This window comes from Eucyclogobius newberryi, unplaced genomic scaffold (assembly GCF_026437365.1).
Source record: "Eucyclogobius newberryi isolate DKJ021-1_F unplaced genomic scaffold, fEucNew1.0.hap1 SCAF_1, whole genome shotgun sequence".
NCBI classification, from domain to species: domain Eukaryota; kingdom Metazoa; phylum Chordata; class Actinopteri; order Gobiiformes; family Gobiidae; genus Eucyclogobius; species Eucyclogobius newberryi.
This window is the reverse complement of record NW_027315723.1, coordinates 34,551,242-34,577,477: the sequence shown is the minus strand read 5'-3', so window position 1 is coordinate 34,577,477 and position 26,236 is coordinate 34,551,242. Positions and strand designations below refer to the sequence as shown.

The 26,236-nt window shown below is 42.1% G+C and overlaps 2 protein-coding genes across 3 annotated transcripts in view; both read right to left on the bottom strand.

Annotated features, from left to right (window-relative positions):
- gtf2a1 (general transcription factor IIA, 1) overlaps positions 1 to 6,194 on the bottom strand; it is a 103,056-nt gene extending 96,862 nt beyond the window's left edge. For both annotated transcript variants that reach the window (XM_072444728.1, XM_072444736.1), the window contains exon 1: positions 6,185 to 6,194. The gene's annotated coding sequence lies outside the window, so the exon portion shown is untranslated. The remainder of the gene's footprint in view (positions 1 to 6,184) is intronic.
- Positions 1 to 26,236, bottom strand: part of ches1 (checkpoint suppressor 1) — a 156,913-nt gene that overhangs the window by 77,966 nt on the left and 52,711 nt on the right. The window contains exon 2 of the mRNA XM_072444691.1: positions 6,455 to 7,030. Coding sequence (XP_072300792.1) covers positions 6,455 to 7,012 — 558 coding nt within the window. The 5' untranslated portion in view covers positions 7,013 to 7,030. The remainder of the gene's footprint in view (positions 1 to 6,454; positions 7,031 to 26,236) is intronic.

Below are 26,236 nucleotides of genomic sequence, written 5' to 3'. Positions count from 1 at the left end.
AACGCACAATAGAAATGATTGTTTGGCAGTCGACTACTAAGATAATTGTTAATTGACGCCATATTTCAACACAATCTCTGCGGTAGTCCATTTACCCTCTAATTCTCTCTCACGCTCGCACAAACTCCTCGCACTCTGCCGTCGCCGGGGCCAAATCAGTTTTCCCGGTCGCTACGGCAACAGCATACTTTCATGTCAACTGCAGCGGGTTGCCATGGCGATGCGTACACAAGAGAAACTCCGCCGCGGTCGTCAAGGGCCCGCTGACAGCAGGAGAAGGGGGGGTAAAAAGGAGAGAAAAACACTCTCCGATACACTGTGTGCTCTGGTCCACGATGTTCACAGAGAAATGCAGACTTTTTAGTGCGTTTTAATACACACGCCTGTCGCTAAGGCGCACATATCACACCAACACGGCGCATAGCAACAACCACAGAGGCTGTTTACGTGTGCGTGAAAGCAGGTCAAGAATAGCTGAACAAGGACCGAACCAGGTCAGACAATGTGCTCTCATCCATTCTGTGAAATAACATTAGAATAACTGCTTTGGAATTGAAATAACAACGCACTGCAATAAACAATGACTCAAACTAATATCTATAACTTTTAAACGCTTGATTTGAGAGTATCCGTCTTCAATTCAATGTATTCAATCCTCCTCGCAGGCCTTCACAAAATTGGGTAATGCTTTAAATCAAAGTCCTTAGAAAACTGTTTATAACACATTAATAGGCACTTGTCATGTCTTTATAAGCACTTTTAAGGCATTTACTAGCAGTTTGCACTTGGTTATTGTAAACAAGTTTGATTTGTCCAGTTTGTTTGTCAGCGTATTAAAGCTCTTTTAAACATATTGTACATGGTTTATTGACACAAGTTTTTGGTCAATGGCCTATTTACATGTATAAGGCATTAAATCAAATCTAAGTGTGCATAAACAAATAACTAGTGCTTATTAACGAAGTATAAATAGTTTGTAATGAGCCTTAATCCAAAGTGTTGATTTTACCAGCAGAAAGTTAGAAAATCAAACAGAGAAACCGTCATTAGTCACTAATCGAAGCAGATTAACCCGCGTTAGTAGATATTTAATTTTGATTTGAGTAGAATAACAGAAAAGTGCAATCTAGGTAAGTTGAATTAAGTACATTTTATCTTCACACAACTTTTCTTTGCACTGGAAGAATCTATTACCTTGTTCCATTGGTAGATAATTTTACAAGCCAAATCTAATCAAATCAGGATGAGACGTTCTCAATCAAGTAATTTTAATTTACCAAATATGACTCTTTGCAATACAATACAACATTTCAGTTTTTAAAAAAATAAATAAAAATACTGTACTATTGTTGCTAGGGCTTTAAATCCCCTTTAGAGCAGTGGTTTTCAAACTGGAGTCACTTTCTTCTGTTGGTCCCAGAGATTGGTCTTCCTCCATTTCTTTACATTTGGCCGTACAATCATCAGTTTGCATAATCCTATAAAAATCTAGTTTGTTTTTTAGAAGTTTTTGTCCTTTTTAAAGATTTATAAATCGTTAAAAGTGTGTGTTATTGCCTTGCTGAAAATGTTCCACAGTATGGCATTTAACTTATCTACCTCCATGGAGAGAAGCAGGGGACAGGTCAGATCTGTGGAGAGGCGACCACACAGTCAAAATACATGCTTTACAACGTTTTTGTCTTTTGTTTTTGAGCAATAAAAGACTAAATGTCAGATACAGAAGTTTAATGCCATACTGTGGAACATGCAGGTAGAGCAACGCCATCTCCACGGAAACAAGCAGGTGCCGTATCCTCCTTCGGTAAAGTTATGTGAAAGCTAAATATGCTCGATACTTTATACCGATTTCAACATCTCGCAAAGATAATTAAATAGAGCTGCAACTAATACTTATTCAAGTCGTCGACAAGTCAGCGATTATTTGTTCGAACTGTAAAATTATTACCGTATTTTCTGGACTATAAGTCGCACCAGCCAAAAAATGCATAATAGAGAAGAAAAAAATATATAAGTACATATGTATATATATATATATATATATATATATATATATATATATATATATATATATATATATATATATATATAATATATATGTCACACTGGAGTATGAAATGCGGTTGCAAGTGTGAAAATAACAAATAATATCATATAAGTTGCTCCGGAGTACTGTCGCTTTCAATTGCACTATATAACTTTACATTTTATTATGTACATATCACCACTTCCTATAGAACTACATAACTTTATACTTTCTATTTTATTATGTACACATCATGCCGTTTAGTATTTAGTGTTCAATGTTTAGTTGTTTGTGTTGCACCGAATCACCAGGACAAGTTCCTATGAATCCTAAATTTGTTTATCGACAAATGGCAATAAACACTTATTCTGATTCTGATAAGTATAAGTATATAAGTATAAGTCGCACCTCGGCCAAAACTATGAAAAAAGGTGCGACTCATAGTCCAGAAATTATAAATTGAAAGAAATGATATTGTACATTAAGAGTCGAGGTCATTTCATCTGCCCTGAAGCAGAACCTGGTGCGACTGGACACATGTTAAGTCTGTTTTGTGTTCACACTTGTCCAGATGAAATCAGAGTTCACTTAAACTCAACCAAAGTGTGAGTCTGTAGAGTCCAGCTAACGCCAACGATGATCAAAAGACAACTATGAGTATTTTTTATAGTCAACTGGTCAGGATTGGTTGATTCATCTATGCAGCCCAATTATAAATAAGTAACTGTAATTTAGATCTTATTGGTAGAGCTGAAAAAGCTCAAGATCATTCTATAACTGTTCAGGAAAGATCACATTTTGTATTGATTTTTGTCATTTTGAGTTAATTTTGATACCTTTAAAAACGTGTTAAAAACGTGTTGTTTTAGTTAATGGTTAATGGACCTGCACCACTGTTTGAGAACCAGTAATCTGCTAAACCCGCAACATTATTATCAATCCTGCCTCCACACATTCCCCCGGTGCCAGAGGAAATCCACAACATCTATGATATTAAACCCCATAACATTAATTCACCCCTAATTGTGTGTGAGACCTGTTCTCCATTTGTCCTCGCTGCGTCTTCAGTGCGCTTTAAATCAGCTTGGGGAAAATCCTGGCATTAAAAGCGAACGCATCAAGAGCTAAATCAGAAACGAGGCGCAACTCCCACCGGGAACTGCACCGCGCCGCCAAAGAGCGCCATGAAAGAGCAGCATCAAGTATTGATAAAGCCCCGATCTGCAACGGTCGTAAAACAAAGTACACAATATGTCAGACTTCAGCTCTGATGTCGCTCACAACTGTCTGCGCACGGCTTTTAACAGAAAGTGTGAAAACTCTAATGATTTTAATATTTGTTTAAGGTTCTTTGACAATGTGCAGCACTTTGAAAACGGCTTTGGTAACATGGACTATTAAATTAAAGTGGATTGGATTCAAAAGTCCCTAAATGTGCGGAATATGGAATGGTTCATTTGGATTGGTTCATTTATTTAAAGGGGCACTATGTAACTTTTCTGAGGGATGGCCAAGCTAAACGTCAGATCTTTTTTTTTTTTTTTGTAAAATCAACTGTATTTGAATAAAAGCAAGGCTGATGTTTACTACTATATTGTGGACCCCAACCAGAAAAGTTACACAGTGCCGCTTTAAAGCTCTAAATATTCAACTGAGCACTTTTTTAAACCTGGAATTGTGTTTTGTTTCAAGCAGGTTTGAATAATTTTGCATATTTAGTCTCTCATTCTCATGTGCTGAAAACACAATCTAGAAATACAAAAATACTTTGACAAATTGCAATCACTACAACTGCAGGCAGCTATTGTATTTAGCATCATTTACTCATTTTATTGCTTTCAGTTTGCACCATTTATTAGTCCTCTTTGTAGTTTAACCTTTTTGAAAAATAACCATAAGAAACGTCAGAAAAATGAAGCGTTGCTTGATTTGCTCATTCCTCTGCACAAAGAGATCAATATTTATAACGAGACAAACTGCAGCTTCTGCATCTGCAGCTCTTAAAGAGCAGCTTTTGTGTTATCGGGAAATATCACTCACATGAAGCTGCCACACACATGAAAGTCCAGACCTGAGTCCAGACCTGAGTCCAGACCAGAGTCCGGACCAGAGTCCAGACCTGAGTCTGGACCAGAGTCCAGACCTGAGTCCAGACCAGAGTCCAGACCAGAGTCTAGAACAGAGTCCAGACCTGAGTCCAGACCAGAATCCAGACCAGAGTCCAGACCAGAGTCCGGACCAGAGTCCAGACCAGAGTCCAGACCTGAGTCCAAACCAGAGTCCGGACCAGAGTCTAGAACAGAGTCCAGACCTGAGTCCAGACCTGAGTCCAAACCAGAGTCCGGACCAGAGTCTAGAACAGAGTCCAGACCTGAGTCCAGACCAGAGTCCAGACCTGAGTCCGGACCAGAGTCCAGACCAGAGTCCAGACCTGAGTCCAGACCAGAGTCCGGACCAGAGTCCAGACCAGAATCCAGACCAGAGTCCAGACCAGAGTCCGGACCAGAGTCCAGACCAGAATCCAGACCAGAGTCCAGACCAGAGTCCGGACCAGAGTCCAGACCAGAGTCCAGACCTGAGTCCAGACCAGAGTCCGGACCAGAGTCTAGAACAGAGTCTAGAACAGAGTCCAGACCTGAGTCCAGACCTGAGTCCAGACCAGAGTCCAGACCAGAGTCCAGACCTGAGTCCAGACCAGAGTCCGGACCAGAGTCCAGACCAGAGTCCAGACCAGAATCCAGACCTGAGTCTAGACCAGAGTCAACAGCAGATTCTAAACCAGAGTCTAAAGACAATGTCCTGACCAGCGTCCAAAGCAGAGTCTACACCAGAATCCAGACCAAAGTCCAGACAGAGCAGAGTCTTGACCAGAGTCAGACCTAGAAAACTGTCCATGTCGGTGGAAATGCCGTTTGGATTAAAAACACGTAACTGGAGTGTGTTCTTGCTGTTGTTCACTCCGTGGCATGTCTTGTATTTCAGCTACACTTTAATCAACAATAACCAAGGATGATGGAAAGTACAATATACTACCATCAAAACATTCACCACATCCAACACTCCAGACACAAAGAGAACGACTGCCCTTGACTGTATTTTCACAGTAAAATGCCACTCTTGAATGGCACACTTTCCCCACATCTGTGTTCTCGCCTCTCCGTGGACTGTTGCATGTTTGTTTTCCAATGTTAAACAGCTCATTATGTGTCGGCCTGAACAAAACCAAACTCCTTGTGGGATTATTATTCTCTCCTTGTGTATTTTTCACTCAACTTTTTCCTCCTTTGCTGCCGTTACGTGTAATTACGCTACGGCTTTGCAAACTTGTCAAGCAAGAGCGCTTATCTTAACTGCTTATTTATCCAAGGATAGAAAAGCAAGATCACATGGAATCAAATATCAAGGCCAGTGGTGATTAACACAACGAGACAGGACGTAAGAATAAAATGAGATGAAAATTATGTTGAAAGATTAATTACAGGGCAACAACAACATGGCATTTCAAACAGGTCTATTGAGGAAATAGCTGGAAATTAATGAAGAGTTCAGCAAAAATCTGAAACAAACATGACTTTGTACATTGTTTTCTTTCAAGTCTTGTTTGTGGTTGAATTTTTAACAGCGCCTTCCTGTCTGACTATTTAGAGTTTAGGCCTTAGTTATTTTATTACTTGGTTTACGGATCCGCCGCACTTAGATTATTGATTTATACAAAATAAATAAATAAATATACATATATTTTTTTTTTATAAAGTACCGCCGACAAAGCAAAATAGCATTACATGAAATATAAAAGCGGTATTATGTCAAAAGACAAGAGCGCGTGAAGCAATTTCTCGCCAAACTCCTGCGGAAGTCTGTGACAGAGCTGCTCTGTCCCTGCGCGCGGTCCCGCCTATTTCTCTGTCTGCTGCTCGCCTTTATATCGCAAGTACACATTTAAAACCCGTTTAACACATTTTCTTCAGCGCGTTTTCCCGTGACTGGATGTGTGGGGGAGTGTGCACGCTTAAGCGTCGGTTCTGTCTGTCTAAAACACGCTAAATCTACGGTTACACTCCCCTGCGCGCCGCGTCTCCCCCCTCTCCACCCGTGGTGCGTTTTGGGCAAACCCGGAAGAAAACATTTTTGAAATTGAAATTATATTTATACTTATATTCCGTCCGCCTGTGCAATATATTTCATTTAAAAATCCGTAAACCAAGTAATAAAATAACTGCAGCCTTAGCTACCTTTAATCGTACAACAAACATATCGTGGAAGGTAACACACGTTTGGGAAGTCGTAAGTATCCTCATCCACTCAGAGGAGATCGATCCAACCTCCAAAGCTTTCTGCCTCATCCGTCCTGGCACTAAGCGTGAACGGTGGACACTCGCACCGTTCGGCTTTGAATTGGAAGCAGAAACTTGAAAAGGCGTCGTTTACCTGGCTGCGGTCCTTGTCCACCTTCTTGAAGCACTTGTTGAGGGACAGGTTGTGGCGTACAGAGTTCTTCCAGCCCGTGGGAGCGCTGGCGAAGTACGGGAAGTGCTCCAGGATCCAGCCGTAGATGTCCTTGACCGGCAGCCGCTTGTTGGGCGCGTCCTCGATGGCCATGAAGATGAGGCAGCTGAAGGAGTACGGCGGCTTCCTGTTGGCCCCCGTGCCCAGGTCGAACGAGTGCGCGTCGCCCACTCGTTCGGGGGAGGGTGAGGAGGAGGGCGAGCGCTGGGCGTGTCCGGCGTCCTGGAGGGGCGACACGCTGCGCAGCCCGGAGTGACTGAAGCTGTTGAGGAGGTCGGTGCTCTCGTGCAGCCAGGACAGGCTGGTCAGCTCCTCGTCGTCGGCCTTGGAGAAGGAGGCGGACAGGGACAGGGACAGGTCGCCCGCCTCCGCCTCTGTGGCCTCGCCCTGCCCCCGGTACGGCGGGCTCCTCCCCTCAGACGCACTGGCTCCACTGCTGGGGCTCTGAGCCTTCTTACTGGGGGGCATGGTGGGTCCCATCCAGCCCCGGGCTCACTCCTGCAACCAGAGAAGAGACGGTCAGCCATAGATCAAGAACAGAAGACCAGCACGTTCTGTCTCTCCAAACCCACACGTCCTTTTCAGTACTGAAGCTGATGCTGAGGATACTGAGGAGCAAAAGGGTTCTGATACAATGGTCAATCTCCTTAATTTGATAAGATCTACTTTATAACTTTATTTATTTGATTGTTATTAAGTTATGTATACTTTACTGTTTACTTGGCTCCTATGTCTTTGTGGCACTTTAAGTATAACAGTGAGTTATCGTTTACCACGGACGAACATTAGAACATGTTATACCTCTTTTAACAACTTCCATCCAGCACAGTTTATGTTTACTGTTTGGACAAGTCAAGTCAAGGCAAGTTTATTTGTAGAGCACAATTTGTACACAAGGCAATTCAAAGTGCTTCACACAACAGTCTTAAAACAGTTTAAGGCATAAAAGAGAAGAGTGCAAAGAAAATCCTCTCAGTCATGTGCACAGCTAAGTTTAGCTTAGATTTGAACATTGTCAGAGTAGAAGCCTGTCTCACATCTTCAGGAAGACTGTTCCAGATTTTAGCTGCATAAAACTGAAATACAGATTCCCCATGTTTAGTCCTGACTCTGGGCACCAGCAGGAGGCCGGTCCATGTTTAGTCCTGACTCTGGGCACCAGCAGGAGGCCGGTCCATGTTTAGTCCTGACTCTGGCACCAGCAGGAGGCCGGTCCATGTTTAGTCCTGACTCTGGCACCAGCAGGAGGCCGGTCCATGTTTAGTCCTGACTCTGGCACCAGCAGGAGGCCGGTCCATGTTTAGTCCTGACTCTGGCACCAGCAGGAGGCCGGTCCATGTTTAATCCTGACTCTGGCACCAGCAGGAGACTGGTTCATGTTTAGTCCTGACTCTGGCACCAGCAGGAGGCCGGTCCATGTTTAGTCCTGACTCTGGCACCAGCAGGAGGCCGGTCCATGTTTAGTCCTGACTCTGGCACCAGCAGGAGGCCGGTCCATGTTTAGTCCTGACTCTGGCACCAGCAGGAGGCCGGTCCATGTTTAGTCCTGACTCTAGCACCAGCAGGAGGCCGGTCCATGTTTAGTCCTGACTCTGGCACCAGCAGGAGGCCGGTCCATGTTTAGTACTGACTCTAGCACCAGCAGGAGGCCGGTCCATGTTTAGTCCTGACTCTAGCACCAGCAGGAGGCCGGTCCATGTTTAGTCCTGACTCTGGCACCAGCAGGAGGCCGGTCCATGTTTAGTACTGACTCTAGCACCAGCAGGAGGCCGGTCCATGTTTAGTCCTGACTCTGGCACCAGCAGGAGGCCGGTCCATGTTTAGTACTGACTCTAGCACCAGCAGAAGGCCGGTCCATGTTTAGTACTGACTCTAGCACCAGCAGGAGGCCGGTCCATGTTTAGTACTGACTCTAGCACCAGCAGGAGGCCGGTCCATGTTTAGTACTGACTCTAGCACCAGCAGAAGGCCGGTCCATGTTTAGTACTGACTCTAGCACCAGCAGGAGGCCGGTCCATGTTTAGTACTGACTCTAGCACCAGCAGGAGGCCGGTCCATGTTTAGTACTGACTCTAGCACCAGCAGAAGGCCGGTCCATGTTTAGTACTGACTCTAGCACCAGCAGGAGGCCGGTCCATGTTTAGTACTGACTCTAGCACCAGCAGGAGGCCGGTCCATGTCCCGAGCAGCAGCGTTCTGGATGTACAGCAGCTGTTTTACAGCTCGTTTGGAGAGGCCAGTGAACAGGCCAATGTCGTGTTAAAACACAAGCACTGCTGATGTTATTTGCTTGTTATTATTAACTGTAAAATCAGTCCTAAAGATTTTCATTGTTCTTGTGACAGTCACATCTGATTTAAGCGATTTAGTATCGGTGCATCCATACTACCAAGTATAACTTTATGCCTGAATTGACTCAAACTCCTCCTACATCAGTGATATTTCCAGCTGCAGTGGAACAAGCCTTTTTCTAGAGCATTTGTTACACTTGCTCTAAATACGATTAAAGGCGGTATGGACGATTCTTCGGTGATTTGAGAACGCAGGTGGAAGTGCGCATGCGCACTCCCCCGTGTGGACTGATACAACACACACGTGCGTTTGTTTATTAGCGCAACGGATCACATCGCATCGCTCGTCTCCCGTAGATTTCCGTCCACTTCTGCGTCAGCTCGAACTGTCTTTCTCCGTCTTCATTTTGCCCCGTACACTGAGGGAACTATATTATGATAGATCCATGCGCTTAGGCACGCGGAAACGTGGGGACGAGCCTGACGCGGCTGCAGGTGAGCGGTAGGTGCGTTTTATGATTGATACGTGGCAGGACAAATGATTTATCCACGCCACAAGGAAATATGATAAAAAAAAATTGCTGAAAAAAATCGTCCATTCCACCTTTAATTCTGTGAAATAAGTCTGCAAAATGACACAAAATAAAACAAAAGGAAGTCAAACAATTTATTGTAGAAAATCATTCCGTTGTAGTCATCTTGACACTGTTTTAGAAAACAGTGTCAAGATGACTACAACTGACTCTTTTTCTACAATGGATCACTCCTGGACAAATTTATTAATAACAAACAAAGTTGACAAACCAAAATGCCACTCATTATGGGTAAAAAATATACAATATTGCAATTGTTAATCAGGAGATATTCCAGCTAATAGTTTAATCTCCCAAACAAGAGGTTAAGGTGATAGTTCTGCACTTTTGTGGTTCATTTTATGTTCCATTCAGTTTTCTGCCAAACTTAATCCTCAACCCAGACATTTACTTTCACATTTCCACACATTCCTGATGCATTGTTAAAATATCGTCAGAATATCACTCTTGCGGTACTGAAAAACAACGTCAATGTATTCATTATCGCTGCTGATACATTAAAATCCAGCCCATTATCATCATTATTATAATCACACTTCTCTGCTAATCCCTTCCACACGATCCTTCCCCTCTTGGTCACGAGAGCTCTTTTATTTAGTCGACTCGCAGTCGCAGGAACCAGACAGCGGTCCCCAATTAGAGCGTGTACAACGCAAGGAGGAACAGCCCCCATCATGGCGGGCTGTTCTCTGGGGCGGTCTGACTGGGACGGCAAATTTAGTGCTCCAGTGGTCGAGGAAATCTTGCACTTGTAACAACCCCCGTCTAATTACTACAGTAGCGGCGCTGCACTGAGCGTACACGGGGCGCTGTCATAACACGGTGCTCATGGTGTAACGGGAGCGATGATGGAGGGCGTGTGAAGTTCAGTCTGTTAATGACATCACAAGGTCAGATGGATGAGGCGATTGGGCCAAACGTGTCCAAAAACGTCAAAATGATGGAGCAATATTTGAAAATACGATGAGATAACAGGTGATTAAAGTATCTGCTAATACACAGTGACAGCAGGGGAGTGTGGGGGCGGAGCAAGTGACACACATGTCATTAAACACAAATGTCTTCTACCGCTTTAAACATTTTATTTAAAGCCAAATGTACGACTTAAACAAACTGTGTCGAGCCACAAGGGAAATTCTAAAGACGCAATAGCTCGACAAACATGTAATAAAACCATAAAGTGAATAAAGTAGAGTGAAATCTGTGGTCAGTGGTTTTGGTTTTCTGCTCAAAATCTGACCCAGAAACAACGTGAACTTTAACACAACGTGAACTTTAACACAACGTGAACTTTAACACAAAAAAAAACGGGATTGATTCAAAAAGACCAAAACATTTGGCAGAAAAATGCAATGAATACTATAAACCTCACTGGTGCTGGAAATGAAAGTAAAGTAAGAAAAGAAATAATGCAAATTTAAAGCAATGTGTACATGACCTTTAAATAATGCTTTAAAATGTTGGAAAAATGTTGGGAAACAGTGGTTTGTTTACACGCACACTATAAATCTGATCGTTGTCTGATTTCTGGAGTTATCAGATTATTGATTTTCATACAATAGTTACTTAAAAAAAACATTGATAAACTGTGTTTTTGACTTTCAGATTTCACTCTTTCTCCCCCCTTCTCTTTTCTTTCCATCCCTCTCCCTCTCGCTTTCTCTTTTCTTTATCTCCCCCTCTCACTGTCTCTCTTTCTCTCCCCCCTCTCTTTTCTCTCTCTGCCCACTCTCCCTCTCACTTTATTTCTCTCCCTCCCTCTCCCCCTTTCTCTCTCCCCCACCTCCCTCTTATTGTCTCCCCCCTTCTCTCCCCCCCTCCCCCCCTCTCTCCCCTCCTCTTCCTCTCTCTCCCCTCCTCTCCCTCTCTCTCCCCTCCTCTCCCTCTCTCTCCCCTCCTCCCCTCTCTCTCCCCCCTCTCCCTCTCTCTCCCCCCCTCCCCCTCTCCCCCCCTCTCTCCCCTCCTCCCCTCTCTCCCCCCCTCTACCCTCCCCCCCTCTCCCTCTCTCCCCCCCTCTCTCCCCTCCTCTCCCTCTCTCCCCCCTCCCCCCCTCTAAATGTAATCCGTCCAGTGTCGTGTGAGTGAAGCGCTCCTGTCTTCCACATGGCGCGTCACAGGTTTAGATAAAGTAAATAAATAGGACAAATGTGAAGGCAGAACAGCCCAGAACGGCCCACGTGACACGTTTGGATAAAGTCAATAAATGGGACAAATGTAAGTGCAGGAGCTGGTGTATTTTTAAATCCACATCACGACCTTGGGATTACAGCCGCGTATATGTCGCCGCTGCGGGCCTAATCCAAGGTGATCACGGGCCGGTCTGACTGACAGCTGTCACCCGTGGCAACCCGCCGTGCCGTGACAAACGTCAGTCCAGCGCCCGAACCGTACGTCTCCATGGCAACGGGGCGAAACAACCCCGATGCACTGTCCCCTGCGTATTAAGAGGAACCACTTAACGATTACATGATGTGGAGGGATTTGTGTGATTTTTGACATTATATGGGTTTTAATTACTTGAATGACATCGTTCTATAAGTCTGTGTTAATACTGAGATCAGTGGGGGGAAAATATGATAAACCCCCACATCTGAAAGTAATATTTTATGCTCATCTTACATTGATTTTTCAGGCTACTGCGTTTCAAAATGTTCTCTACTCTGACGCAGGTTTCAAATGTAAAGTTCACAAACAAATTAAAGTACATTAATCTGTTTAATAGTATAATAACAAGCTGTAATTGAATGCCACATTATTACAAATGACTGTAATAAACTATACAACTCTCTGATATACAAGTGCAATCACAACGTAGCTAATGTTGTTTACAGCATAATCATAATGCGATTTACTTACGGCTTCTTGCGAATAAGTAAGTACAAAGAAAGAGTCCTTATTTGGCGTTTGAATCTCTACATATTTGTCCACAATGTGACTGTAAATGTCCAATGCTAAGATAACGGATATTTTTTATGATAATACCTTTGATAAATAAGATGCACAAAATCTTCGTATCAAGTGGAAACGTGTTGAAAAAACATTAAATCTAAGCAAAAAGAGAACGTAATCTTACTCTAGTAAAAAGCGCAAATGTGTATATTCAATACAATTTTTCATACAGTAACAATTCATTGGTAAAAAGTTCTGTCTCACGGATCGATGTGACTTTCTGGACAATTCAAAACTGTTTAAACGGCACATTCAAAACCGGCATTTTCAACACAAAATTAAAGTACTTTCTTTATTACATATTGTAGTCTTATAATACTTGTTAATGAACTCAACATCATTCTAAAACTGTTAATATGTATGTTTTAGTATCGTTACTTTATCTATGTAATTTTGATAATAGTTTTAGCATCGCTTAGTCTCTGATTTTCGATACTTTTGACAACTTTACACCAAAACACTCTCAACGTAGATTAATACAATGGCAAGAAAGCCATACCAACTCCTCAAAATACACAATCTATACATCTTTTGAACACACAATGCCACACTCTTCTTCTCATATCCCCCGCTCTCGTGTGCGCCATTGTCACCGGGGCCAATTTGAATTCATTACGCTCACTGTCAATACTGGCGGAGGGGGCGCCGTGCGGCAGACGGGTACAGCTTGTTGAATGAGCGCTTGTGGCGCCCGGAAGCAAAGCGCCGGGCTGCGATCAAAAGAGGCGTTCAGGCGCAGGGACACTATAGGCTGCCGTACGCCGAGCAACAGCGCCTCCGCTTTACATGCGCAGGCTATATTTAGCACAGGCCTCTCCACTCCAGCCTATCACCGGTGTTAAGCAGCTATCAGCGCCGCCGGTGAAGTGAGCGAGGGGACGCGAGGAGAGAAGGGGGCAGGAGGCAGGAGGCAAAGGAGTGACTAAGGGGACGCGAGGAGAGAAGGGGGCAGGAGGCAGGAGGCAAAGGAGTGACTAAGGGGACGCGAGGAGAGAAGGGGGCAGGAGGCAGGAGGCAAAGGAGTGACGAAGGGGACGCGAGGAGAGAAGGGGGCAGGAGGCAGGAGGCAGCGGAGTGAGCGAGGGGACCCGAGGAGAGAGGGAGCAGGAGGCAAGCGGAGTGAGCGAGGGGACGTGAGGAGAGAGGGAGCAGGAGGCAGGAGGCAGGAGGAGTGAGCGAGGGGACGTGAGGAAAGAGGGAGCATTTAGAGGGAGCAGGAAGCAGAGAAGTGAACGAGGGGACGCGAGGAGAGAGGGGACAGGAGGCAGAGGAGTGAGCGATGGGACGCGAGGAGAGAAGGAGGCAGGAGGCAGAGGAGTGAGCGAGGGGACGCGAGGAGAGAGGGAGGCAGGAGGCAGAGGAGTGAGCGAGGGGACGCGAGGAGAGAGGGAGCAGGAGCCAGAGGAGTGAGCGAGGGGACGCGAGGAGAGAGGGAGCAGGAGGCAGAGGAGTGAGCGAGGGGACGCGAGGAGAGAGGGAGCAGGAGCCAGAGGAGTGAGCGAGGGGACGTGAGGAGAGAAGGGAGCAGGAGCCAGAGGAGTGAGCGAGGGGACGTGAGGAGAGAAGGAGGCAGGAGGCAGAGGAGTGAGCGAGGGGACGCGAGAGGAGAGGGAGCAGGAGCCAGAGGAGTGAGCGAGGGGACGCGAGGAGAGAGGAGGCAGGAGGCAACGGAGTGAGCGAGGGGACGCGAGGAGAGAGGAGGCAGGAGGCAACGGAGTGAGCGAGGGGACGCGAAGAGAGAGGGAACAGGAGCCAGAGGAGTGAGCGAGGGGACGTGAGGAGAGAAGGAGGCAGGAGGCAGAGGAGTGAGCGAGGGGACGTGAGGAGAGAAGGAGGCAGGAGGCAGAGGAGTGAGCGAGGGGACGTGAGGAGAGAAGGAGGCAGGAGGCAGAGGAGTGAGCGAGGGGACGTGAGGAGAGAAGGAGGCAGGAGGCAGAGGAGTGAGCGAGGGGACGTGAGGAGAGAAGGAGGCAGGAGGCGGAGGAGTGAGCGAGGGCACGTGAGGAGAGAAGGAGGCAGGAGGCAGAGGAGTGAGCGAGGGGACGTGAGGAGAGAAGGAGGCAGGAGGCGGAGGAGTGAGCGAGGGGACGTGAGGAGAGAAGGAGGCAGGAGGCGGAGGAGGTTACTAAACATCATATGGTATAGGAGGATTTTTTTGTACCACTTTATGATGACTGTGCCTTAATTTGCATAAATAAAGCATGAACAAAACTTTATTCATAATGAGCATTTAGTTTATTAAGCATGATTTAGGCTTAGTAAATACTTAATTAAAGTTAGGATTAGTATAAGCAACCACGACCTCTAAAGGCAATGCCATTATGAATTAAGTCTTATTTATCTTGATTTAAGTATATTTTGACTTTATTTGGTGGAATGAAACCTGTTTGAATATAAATTATGGTTTAACACCAGTCAACTGTAGAGTAAAAGTTGAAAAATATGATTGAAAATGATTTGATTATATTTTGACTGTATTAAAAGTTAAAGTAAGTTTTGTTCTTATTTCAAGTTATAAAAAACTTTCCTCTGAATTCTGAATACATTTTATTCTTGTTCCATCGGCCATCTTACATCAAAATATAATCTGAGCAAGCACTTATCTTATTGATTATAGATAATTGCAGTGCTGAATGATATATGTCGTATTTATCATTATTTTAGTATATTTTGAATGTATTTGGTGGAATAAAACTTGTTTAAATATAAATGATCAAGTGTAGAGTAAACATAGAGCAGAGTTGGGTTTCAGAGTGATGAAAAATGTGTTTATTTAGTACTCTTTAACAAAATGAGAAAAAACTTTCATATATTTTTGTGTTTTTACATTCAAAAAATCACATATTTGTAATGTCCCACTTTTACCAACAGCACCTCCAAATATCTGACACAAGTCCAGCATGTGTTCCAGAAGAAAAAACAACATCTCTGTGTAATATTTCTTTTCTTTGATGTAAAATAAAGAACTGGAGCTTTTAAAAACACAAAAGACCTTTCACTTAAAACAAAACATGACAAAGAAGATGAATTTACCAAAAGTGTCCCATCATAACAACCGTATATTTCATGTATTTACGATCCTTTAAAGGGGTAATATTGACACAAACGAATATCTATGAACCATCTCAAAAACACTATTCAAATATCGCATAAAACCTGAATGGACCATAAAATAAACTAGTGCAGAACTATATAAGTACCTTTGTTTGAGAGGGATTCCTGTTAAATATATTCCTAATCAGCTCTTTTATTCCGGTCATTTTGAAGCGTTTTCATTATGGACGATATGTAATGCACAGAACAGTCTCGTTACTGCACTTGTTCCATGTTCCTACACTCTGCCGTAAGACCACGAGGACTTGAGGACACATCACTCCAAACGTCCCCCTCTCGCTGTCATGTCTTCCCCTGGTTCCCTCCCCCCTGGCTCTCTGGCCCCTCCCTCTCTGGCCCCTCCCTCTGAGCTCGGCACATGCCTCGTTGGCGTCCAGTGGCATTCGGGGCCGCCTCCGCTCCCTCCCTCCCTCCTGCTCGTCTCTTCCTCCTTGTTATGTTGCCATGGCGGCGACGGGGGCCATGAAACATTACGGCTGACAGCGAAGTCGTCTCGTTTTACTGTTGCTATGACGACAAACTCCTCGGCGGCGGAGATGCCGGGCCGAGGGGGTGAAGGCGTGTGCGTGCGTGTAAAGCTGAACACAGTCGCTCGGCTCGAGACAAACTTGATGGATAAAGATGCAAGAAGCTGGTTGTGTTTGTGTTTCAGGATCCATCTGAGGAAGTGAAAGGCAGTTTTACTCGAAAGTTGGACTAGAAAAACTCAAACTTTAACTTTATTATTATAATTTTTTTGACAAATTGTATATTTAGCTTGTAGTTTAAAGCAAAATTGACTTTTTGGAGCTTTTGACAACGTTATGACATTGGTCCCTCATAAAAAAACATGTGCAGAATAAATGAATCCTGTTTACAAGGACTCTGAGACTCTGAGATTCCACAAAGATTAGAGCTGGGTTGAAATAATCGATTTTCCGATTTTTAATCGATTCGCATATTAATGACCGATTATCGATTCGTACGTCCAAAGATCGTTTTTTTTTTTTATTTTTTTTTTTATTAAAACATTTTCCTCAGTGAACTTCAATCTACCTTTAAGAAAGATAATTCAGGACTCCTGGATTATCTTTCTTGAAGGTAGATTGACCCTTAACCTTTTCATTCATTTATCAGTCTTCCATCAGTAACTACCAATACTTGTAAGATTTGCTGTTTAATATTGATATAATACTAGTTTTAATATGTTGCTTCTCTACACAGTCATGAAGTGAAGGAAACGGTTCAAATACATTTTTAATTTTTAATAACATTAACCCCCGGATCGAATCGAAATCGGATCGAATCGGAAATCAGATCGAAATCGGAGCGAATCGGATGGAATCTGAGAAATCGGAAAAAATCAATTTTGAAACGTAAAAATCGGAATCGAATCGATTCTTGAAATTTGAATCGAAACCCAGCTCTAGCAAAGATATTTTACTTTAAAATTTCCCAGACTTGTGACATCCAAAATTAGAACCCTGAGGTCTTTTTTGCTGTTTTTCAGTTCATAAATCACTGCCAAACTCTTTCTAAGACATGAGAGGCCAAAGAAAAGATATACAATATAATGCAAAGATTATATGTGTCCTTTAATACCTCCTCTAAAATAATAAGTGACAAACTAACGTAATTTACTTTGACACCAGAATATAATACAACTTCACGTTCACAGGCTGTAGAGCTGCTGCTGTTACGTGTGGAAAGGGATGTCAACATTATTTGTTTAGTTATTAAATCAAAAATTGTGATAGTTTGGGTCACAAGAAATAGTTTTAGAAACAAAATCAACTCATTGTTGTTCATGTTTACTTTCCAAATATGAACTTTGAACAGAATCAAAACATAACACTAACATTTTATATCGTAACCACAAAACCAAACCCTTTCTTTAAAGCCAAATCTTTAAAATGTAAGTAAATGTGAGAATGTATCAAAGTAAAAATATATATTGCATCTACAAACTGTTGATGAAAACAAACTCATGTAAATGTTAAAACAGATAAAATAACTCCAAACCAGCTGCTTCTACTTTCACGCTATTACAGACGCCCACTTAGAACAAAATACACAGCTTGCTCGGAATAATACTGAGAACGTTCCGTGGATTCCTCCGACAGATGGGGCAGTGTGAAATGCCGTGTCTGTTTCTTGGCTCTTTCGGCTGTTTGTCTTTTGAGATTATGTTTGGCTTGTCGACGTTTATACAGTACAGAACGCATGTGTTTTGAGCTGCTCGCGACGCTGCGCTGGGACGCGACTAGAGTGCCATTTTCCAGCAAACACGCTCCAATCCAATTAACTACGTCACGCAAAGACGGAGAGAGCGAGGTGGGCGATGTGCCTTGCTCAATTACGCAGCAGTATGTTGTGCAGATTGACCCCGCAAACCACGTTGCAGAGGAGCCGCCCAATCAAACGTAGTCTCTGTGTCGTATACCGGTTCGACTGGCAACAAGTATGTCATTTCCCCATTAATAAAAGTATGATTTTTAACTTTTCTGGTGGAAGGTCTGCCTCCTGTTGGCCGGAACACACTACGGGATATTTTGGGATTTAGGCACCGATTTGCTTCTTCCCGACGTGAGCGATTTGTCAGCCGCTTCGCTCTTCATGTTTGTGGCTTCGACCAAATATTTGTGATTAGAAAGTTACCACTACTGCGACGAACACAACAAAGGGATGAGGATTTCTCACCTTCTGTTAAGCTAAAAAGTTAAACAATTGCATTCTTTGACCCTGCAAATGACACCAAGTTTAAAATACACAGCTATTAATCAATTTTTAGCGTTGTTAAATACTAAAAGGTGAGAAAAAGGTGAACGCAGCGCCTCACGTGTGTCAGTGTTTACGCGGCGCAGGTCGGTGAAGCTAGTGCAGATTAGCTACAGTGTGAACACAGCGCTACTTCCTGTGTCGTCTGTCGCCAACTGTCTGTGCAAAATATTTTTCCGATTCAAGTTTTACGAACTGATAATAGCATCGTTTTGACATTTAAAGAAGTGCAATGCTGTTTTTGTTTTGAACACTTTATCGAGTCGCTTTACTTTGGTCAGGAAACGGCTTATGCTAGGTGCGCTAGCGTTGTTAGCTAACAGCTTTGGGTTCTTTGCTCTACAGAGATTCAAAAGTGCATACGATTCTCCTCAAGTCTGTGGCCTGCACTTGAGATCTCACTTTTATAAATCGTTTAAGACTCAAATCTCCTGTCGTGTGTTCCGGCTTTTACATGTTACTGCTTTACCTGGAGTCTGACAATAAACGTGTTTTGGCTTGTTTGTTTGTTTGTTTGTTTGTTAGTTAGTTTGTTTGTTACACACTTGAATTTCTGCAAAAGGGATAAACTAAGTATTAGTAAAGTAAGTCGTATCATCTATCCATCTCATCTTATCTATTATATATTTAATCAATCCAGTTATTCATGTTTGGATTGCTAAAAACATGATTTCTTGGGCTCGACTCTCCACATATCTGACCTGTAGCTTCTCTTAGCGACAACACTTGCTGTTCTACTTTATTGCTGTGGAGGTATATAATGATGGCAAGATTATGGAAATAATAATATTGTGGATGTTGTTTTAAAGAACTGCTTAGTAGTCTGTTGACAATGAAAACTGCAGCAAAATATAAAGATGAAAAATGGGAAAAAAACGTGACATTGTAACTTTCCAAATAAGGGTATAACATGATATTTCTTCAACTTTGTCAGTAGTTTTGGAGTCATTTCACATGTTTCTGATACTTAAACCTCAATCAATACATTTTAAAACATGTCTTAAGCATTGACTGTCTGAATAATGAAGATTTTTAAATAATTCCCTCCCCTAATGCCATGCTGTGGAACATTAAAGACAAAACATACCATCTACGGAGAGATAAGCTGTATGAAAAGTTAAATAGTGCACTTTTATAATGCAGAATAGGCAAATCTTCAAGAAAAGCTCAACATCTTCAAGTTTTCTACTACTTGATGTTCCCGTTTGCAGCAGTTTACAGACAACACACTTACAAGTCTAACGCTCAAGATCTCCAAAAACATAATTTGCAGCGTAATCCTTTTTCACATACATTTTCTATTCCCCTGATTCCTCTTCAAGCATCAGTTTGTCAGTGCACTTGAAGCTCCATGCGCAGTGTTGACATTCTTCACGACAACCTTCAATTCTAAACAGTCGATCTACAGTTTCCCCTCTTTCCCACACAGCGATGGGTCCTAACGTGGTAGTCGCTGTGTCACTGTTGATTGTGTTCCAACTGCCTTATGCCAGCCAATAAAAGTAAATATAATGCATTCAGGTTTCCCCTCTGGACGGATTCATTCGTGTATTATGGATTCAGAGAGACAAATAAGTCATTCATAAAGAACTGTAAGAGAAAAAAGCAGTTGATATTGACGAAAGTATCAGTACAGTTTAAATAAGTCAATAATAACTGGGCTTTTATTCACATTTTAATTTAGATTACTAAAAGTCCTCACTATTAGAAAATAATTCCTACTAAAACATTTGCATTTGTTACGTTTTAACTGGGAATAACACACGATTTTGTGATAATTGATAGATATTGCCCCAGATATTCTGCGATATATCACAATTTTCTATGAACCAAATACAATTTAGAGTATTTAATGGTTAAACCTCAAAATTGTAGGCTACTACTCTGGGACAGGACAGAAAGAAGCAACAGAAGAAGTTTTAGGGATGAAAAACTATATGCATGAAAATGAATAAGAAACACAACCATTTCAATCATCAAAGCAGTGAATATGTAAAATGTATCACATAAACATAAAGTGGATAAATCTACCCATCAAAGCAAAATATATTGATACAACCGCCTAAAATATCAATACTCAATACCCAAATGTATTATCACAATATACTGTATCGATGTTTTAACAGACCCCTATTTATGCATAACTAGAATTGTCATTGAACAATATCACCCAGTACTAGATATTGGTTCATTTCCATGCATTGTGTCATATTACTGTTTTCCATAGATTAAATAAAGTAAGTGACAGGAAAAGTACTATTGTGCAGCCAGAACAGAAGGACAAAACTCGAGCAAAAGTGGACTTACTCATCACTCATTCAATACATTAACTACGATCATGGACCATTTACAAAGCAAGTAAATAAGATCTAATGCAATCGAATAAAAATGACAATTTGAACGGTCGCAATTAGAAAAGACTGCAAGTGATCTTTCTGACAGACGTTGGATCAGATGGGACCCATTCAATATGTCATTTCTGCTTCATTTCGTGGATGTTTTGATATTGTTTCTATGTGTCGTGTTCTTTGTTTTGCATTTTTTGTGTTTTACGTTTAAAAAAATGGAATAAAAGAAAATAACTACATGTGTGTGAGCCATTCAGCAGTTCAAACTACAACTTTAGTAGCTTAAAAGTCTCGTCGTAGCATCAGTCCTGCTTTTCTTCACACCGGCCTCATTTAATCGCGCCATAACCTTAAAAGCAAAAAAAACAATCAATATTCAGTCCATTGCTGTTACGCTAGCAGCTTTGGCCAATCTAAAATTCAGTGTGTGAGGACTTCTTTCCTGCTTCTGACCTCTGTGTGACACCGTTCACCTCTGAACCCTAAAGTCAGTGTAATGTGGGCGGAGTTTACAGGGATGTGAGGAGGTTAACTAAGCCCTCAGAGGAAAGGGCGTCGGGCGAACTGTGCTCTAATTAAGAGTGTGATCATCGGGACAATATCACAAGACAAGATTACACATAAGAGCCTTTTGTGGTCCCGACGGGCAACGTCTTTATGATAAAAGCAGCAAGAAGCGCAATGAAAATGCACTGAATTTAACCGGAGCGGAACAATTACCTCGATGGAAGTGCAGCAGTCTTATCCAATTGCTTTTGTGCAAGTTTGTCGGCTAATTTCAGCTACTGCAAAACACAGATAAAACGTTCATTGTTCCTCACGACAAATAAAAGTATTGCCGGCAATTTGTTTTTAGTTTGAGGGTCAGTTTGCTCCCATTAAGAGTTAAAAAAACCAAACATGAAACGATTTAAAAAAAAGATAGTACAGTGGTGCAATTTCCAAAAAATGAATTGGATTTAAAAAGGGGCAGTTGATAAAAACAGTCAGGAATTATCATGAAAAGCTCTGCAAATAGTTTTTTCCCCCCTCACATTATTCTCCTCAGTTGCATCAATGATTAAAGATACACTATGTCACTTTTGCAGGTTTTAAAGTCTGCGAGATGTTATTGCTTTGCCATTAACATTGCAGAGTTGAACTTTTTTTTATCATGCGTTGATTCAATTATGAGCTGTGAAGAGGCTCCACCTGAAAAGTGACACCTTTAACTGCATTCATTCATTCAGAGACTTTAGTGTCATTACACCTCAGTGAGAGCCAATACTCTTCAAACGATGGAGATTTAAAGAGGTTTTAAACACTTAAAAAACACAGATAATTCAATACAAAAAATCCAAAAATAAATAAAAAATCAAGCGCCTGGGAATTTAAAATATAAAAATAAAGCTATGACCCACTTATTTTCATTCTGGAAGGAATCAGAATCAGTCTGTGCTAAAAAAAAAAAACTAAAACAAAAAACAATTACCCTAGAATAAGAAAAAGAAAAGATGAATCCTTACACATGCATTTCGTCTAAACGTTTTACTGCATTATAAGCCCTGTATCTATTTGTTCAGGTTTGATGCTCTGTCTGTCTTTACTCCTTATATTTACCCAGATAAACCTAATATTCCTCTGGGCAGAGCTTGTTCACACTTACAATCAGAGTAAAACAGAGAAAAGAAAACCAAAACTACAGAGTCTCAGCTTCACAAAGAGTCTAGACATTTATATCTTCAGTTTTGGGGCTCACTTTGGTCGGGCGTTTTTAGGGAAAATAGGCCAAAACGATAAGGAGTTTTATTTAACTTCACACGCAGAATTCCCACGATATGCAGTGACCCAAAGCAGCTCATTGGGTTGTTCTTTTCTTTACGTCTTCACACCGTTTTTGCCAACACATCTCTCTAAGGTAAAGTTTGTCACGCTCAATCTCCAGCTCCGGAGCAGAAGACGCCCGCAGACTCTCCAGTGCACTTTTAGTCGTTTGCGTTTAGCGCTCGAGTGTGGCCCATTACTAAAATAGAAATTATGGAGTGTCAAACAAACAAAACATCTGCAAATCCCCAAAAGCGCAATCCGGGTCGAAAGAAATCAACGACGCTCCATCTGGAAATGAATAACGTGTCACGCGCTTTTCCCATCGCTGTAATCAAATTTAAAAGCAGGGAAAATCTGACTTAATTTCTAAGCGGCCGGGAGTGCGCTTTATTCCCCCGCCTGCTGCAATATGAGGCAAGCTATTAGACGGCACCAGCCCAAATCCACATCAGAGCGGGAATAGAAAATAAAATTAGTCCGCGGGCCTCACTGGATTAAAGGCACCATTACAAGTTTGTCAGAGCGGCCGGCCTCCTCACATATGTCTGCTGTCACGTCCCCGCGCCTCACTGTCACTCTCACAAACACAGGCGTCGCACGGAAATAATCCCTCGCTTAACAAGGAACCGAGAGGGGGAAGTGAGCCGAGGGAGCTTCATGGTGCACATGGGAGACTTTATTTTGGCGGGGAAATGTGGCTGTGTTACGAGAGATGATGATGCGCCGTATTTTACAGACTATATGCATCTATTGCATCTTTTTTCATAGTTTTGGCCGGGGTGCGACTTATACTTATATACTTATACTCCGGAGCGACTTATATGTGGTATTATTTGTTATTTTCACACTTGCAACCGCATTTCACACTCCAGTACAACTTATACATGTTTTTGTCTCAGCATTTTTTGGCTGGTGTGACTTATAGTCCAGAAAATACGGTAATAAAAATAACAAATAATCTGATTAAAGATGAAAAAGGGAATCTAATAATAATTATGTTGACTCCAAGGTGCTTTTCACTGTTTGTGGGATGCAGGCAAATGATTCCTTCCGGATTTGAAGGAGCTTTCCTCAGTTCAGAAGATGTAATATTTTGATTGGGCTGTGACAGTGAGGGACCGCCTTCAAATCAGGAAGGAAAACCATGAATATGTGCGGTCACCCTCACACTCACTAAGAAATGAAGGGAAAGTCTCAGTACTCAATAGAGCTGCCATAAAGATAATAAAAAATGCTCTTTTTTAATTTTGTGGCCCAACGGCTTTATTAGACAGAAGAGGACAGTGAAAAGCGGGTGAGAGAGAAGGGAGGACATGCAGTAAGTTGCTGAAATCGGAATTCGAACTCTCGACACTGCGGCCAGCTGCACTTGGGGCCTGGCATAATGTGTCTTAACCACTCCACCACCGGGCCGCACACAAAAAAGCAAATTTTGTATTCAATATAATGTAAATTTTGACAAAGAACAATAGTCGTTTCATTGTATAGTTACTTTGATCTTATAGTAGTTCAGATAAGGTCAAAGATAATTCAAAAATCATTCATGAAAAGTCGAATTTTGTCAAATTTCTGTGATTTTTGGTATTTTTTAGTATTTACGTTTAGTTTCGATACTAGTTCTCATCTCATTTTCGCTTCTTTTGACGAATAGATAAGATACTTGACACTGTATTTTTCATTCACTCCCACACACGCCGCTCGGGCTGTGCAATTAATCAAACTCAAATCAAGATACAATCATTTCAAATGCTCCAGAGGTCATTTGAAAGTTATATTTTCATGGCTTCAGTTCAGGGACCACCTATTAATCGCCAAGTGTTTCAACCTGTGGTCATAAAGCACTCACTAATGCATGTGAAGAGACAATCTCCAATAACATCCATATGACGCTAAAAAACAGTGATCAAGAGTAGGGAAAAACAGCCTAAAATGTAATTATTAGTACTTTATAAACTAACAAAGATGTGATTTTCTAGTACACCTGTTACAGCCAGTTAGCCATTAATATGTGGAGCCTAAACGAACACGTGATTTATTGATTTTTAATGACCAGAAATGAAGTTTTCATCAACATGAGAAGGTGTTTTAGTTTAACATACAGCCCAGCGCTAAAACTACAGCCACAACAATCACTCACACTCACATGGGTTATCAGACACTGGTGATGTCACTGTAATTGGAGAGAATATCTGTCTCTATTGACGATGTAATCAACATTTTGCACCAACATGTTTTCTGCTTCTCGTGTGTTATTCCCAGTTTGCCCTCAAAGCATCAGATGTGACTTTTTAAACAGACTCACAGACTAAATAAAGTGCATTTATTACTGTTATAAACGTGAAAAGCGATCGGCCACAGCAGTAAAACGAATATCGCAATTTTTTTTAAGTCAGAATCAGTATATTTTGCCTTTTCCCCTCCGTCCGACCTGTTACGCCGGCTCCAAACGCACCCGTCTTGGCCTCACAAATAAACAGAAATAATCCGTGGCGCCCTGCCTTGGAAATGCAGAGGTAATAGCGGCGTGGGAGATAGCGGCGAGAATGGAGAATATAGTGGAATACGGCGGCCCCTGCGCAGTTATTACTCTGCAGAGAGATGAGCTGAACCCGGGGCCCTCCTCTGGACACTGTGATAAAGCAGAGCAGCCAAATGCACCCAGGCAAAACTAATCTACAGTTTTGATGACAAAGACACGACCTTTATCCCTCCCGCGCTGATGGAGACGCGTCGGAAGAATCGCAATCTTCAAAATAGTGAGGAATAACTCGGCGGACGTCGGCGTGTTTTTCAAATCACTCCCACCAGGGTTTTTTTCACGGCGGCAGGAGCGATCGTGTCGGATCAGGCCTCGACCGGGGGGGGATGCCTTTTATGTGGTCGGGAGCAGAGGGAGTTATGGGAGAGGAGTGAAAGGTTAGGATGTCTCCGAACGAGCCCCGCGTGACCCCTGCTCCGGGCAGATGTGGCCCCGGAACGCGCCCAGGAATGTGTTCGGACAAATACGAGCGGTGGTTAAGGCAGGATGCATGATTTATGACGAAACTGAGCGAAAAGAAAAAGGCTTGACACTCAATTTTCATACTAAAGTGGTGTTTTTCAGGCAATAAAATGTATTTTATAAAAATCTATATGTTATTTTATCGTCTGGTCTTAAACTGAGTGAAAGAAGATCTGTCTAAAAGATCATAAAACATCACATTTTGTTCTATTTATCAAGTATTTATCAATTCTACTGTTTGCACTGATTAGTATGTTGATATCAGTATTGACAACCTTTTTATTAATACAATGAATACATTTCCCCCCACAGACTGCACATATCTCGATTTTCGACTACAAATTAAAATTCAGTTAATTGCGCGACCCTAAATGAATGTAGTCAGTTTGTTTTGAACGGCCACAGTGGATTTTATTTGCTTTTCCTTTTAATACATTGGAAAATAGGGATGTCAAGATTATTAGGTCAATTCATAATCGTATTATTCAGGACACAATATAATCGTCAGAACCAAAAAATAATAATCGGGACAATTTTAGAAGTAAATTGAAATATTTTTTGTTCAATATTCAGCCCCAAAATAGACATAAATATTAAGAAAGTTTTTTTTTATCTGGCAGTTTTTGTCAGATTTAACTTTATTTTGTTTTTCAGAGAGTTCAAGTTTAAAGATTTCACTGTTGTTTGGTCACAGTCTCAAAAACCGTGAAATCGTGAAAGTTTTTTCTCACAATAGCAACACTAAAATGAATACTGTAACATCTCTAATGTAAAATCAATCTTTTGAACGTTTTCACCATCAAGATTAAGTTATAAAACGAGGGCAAACTTGCGCTACAGTAAGA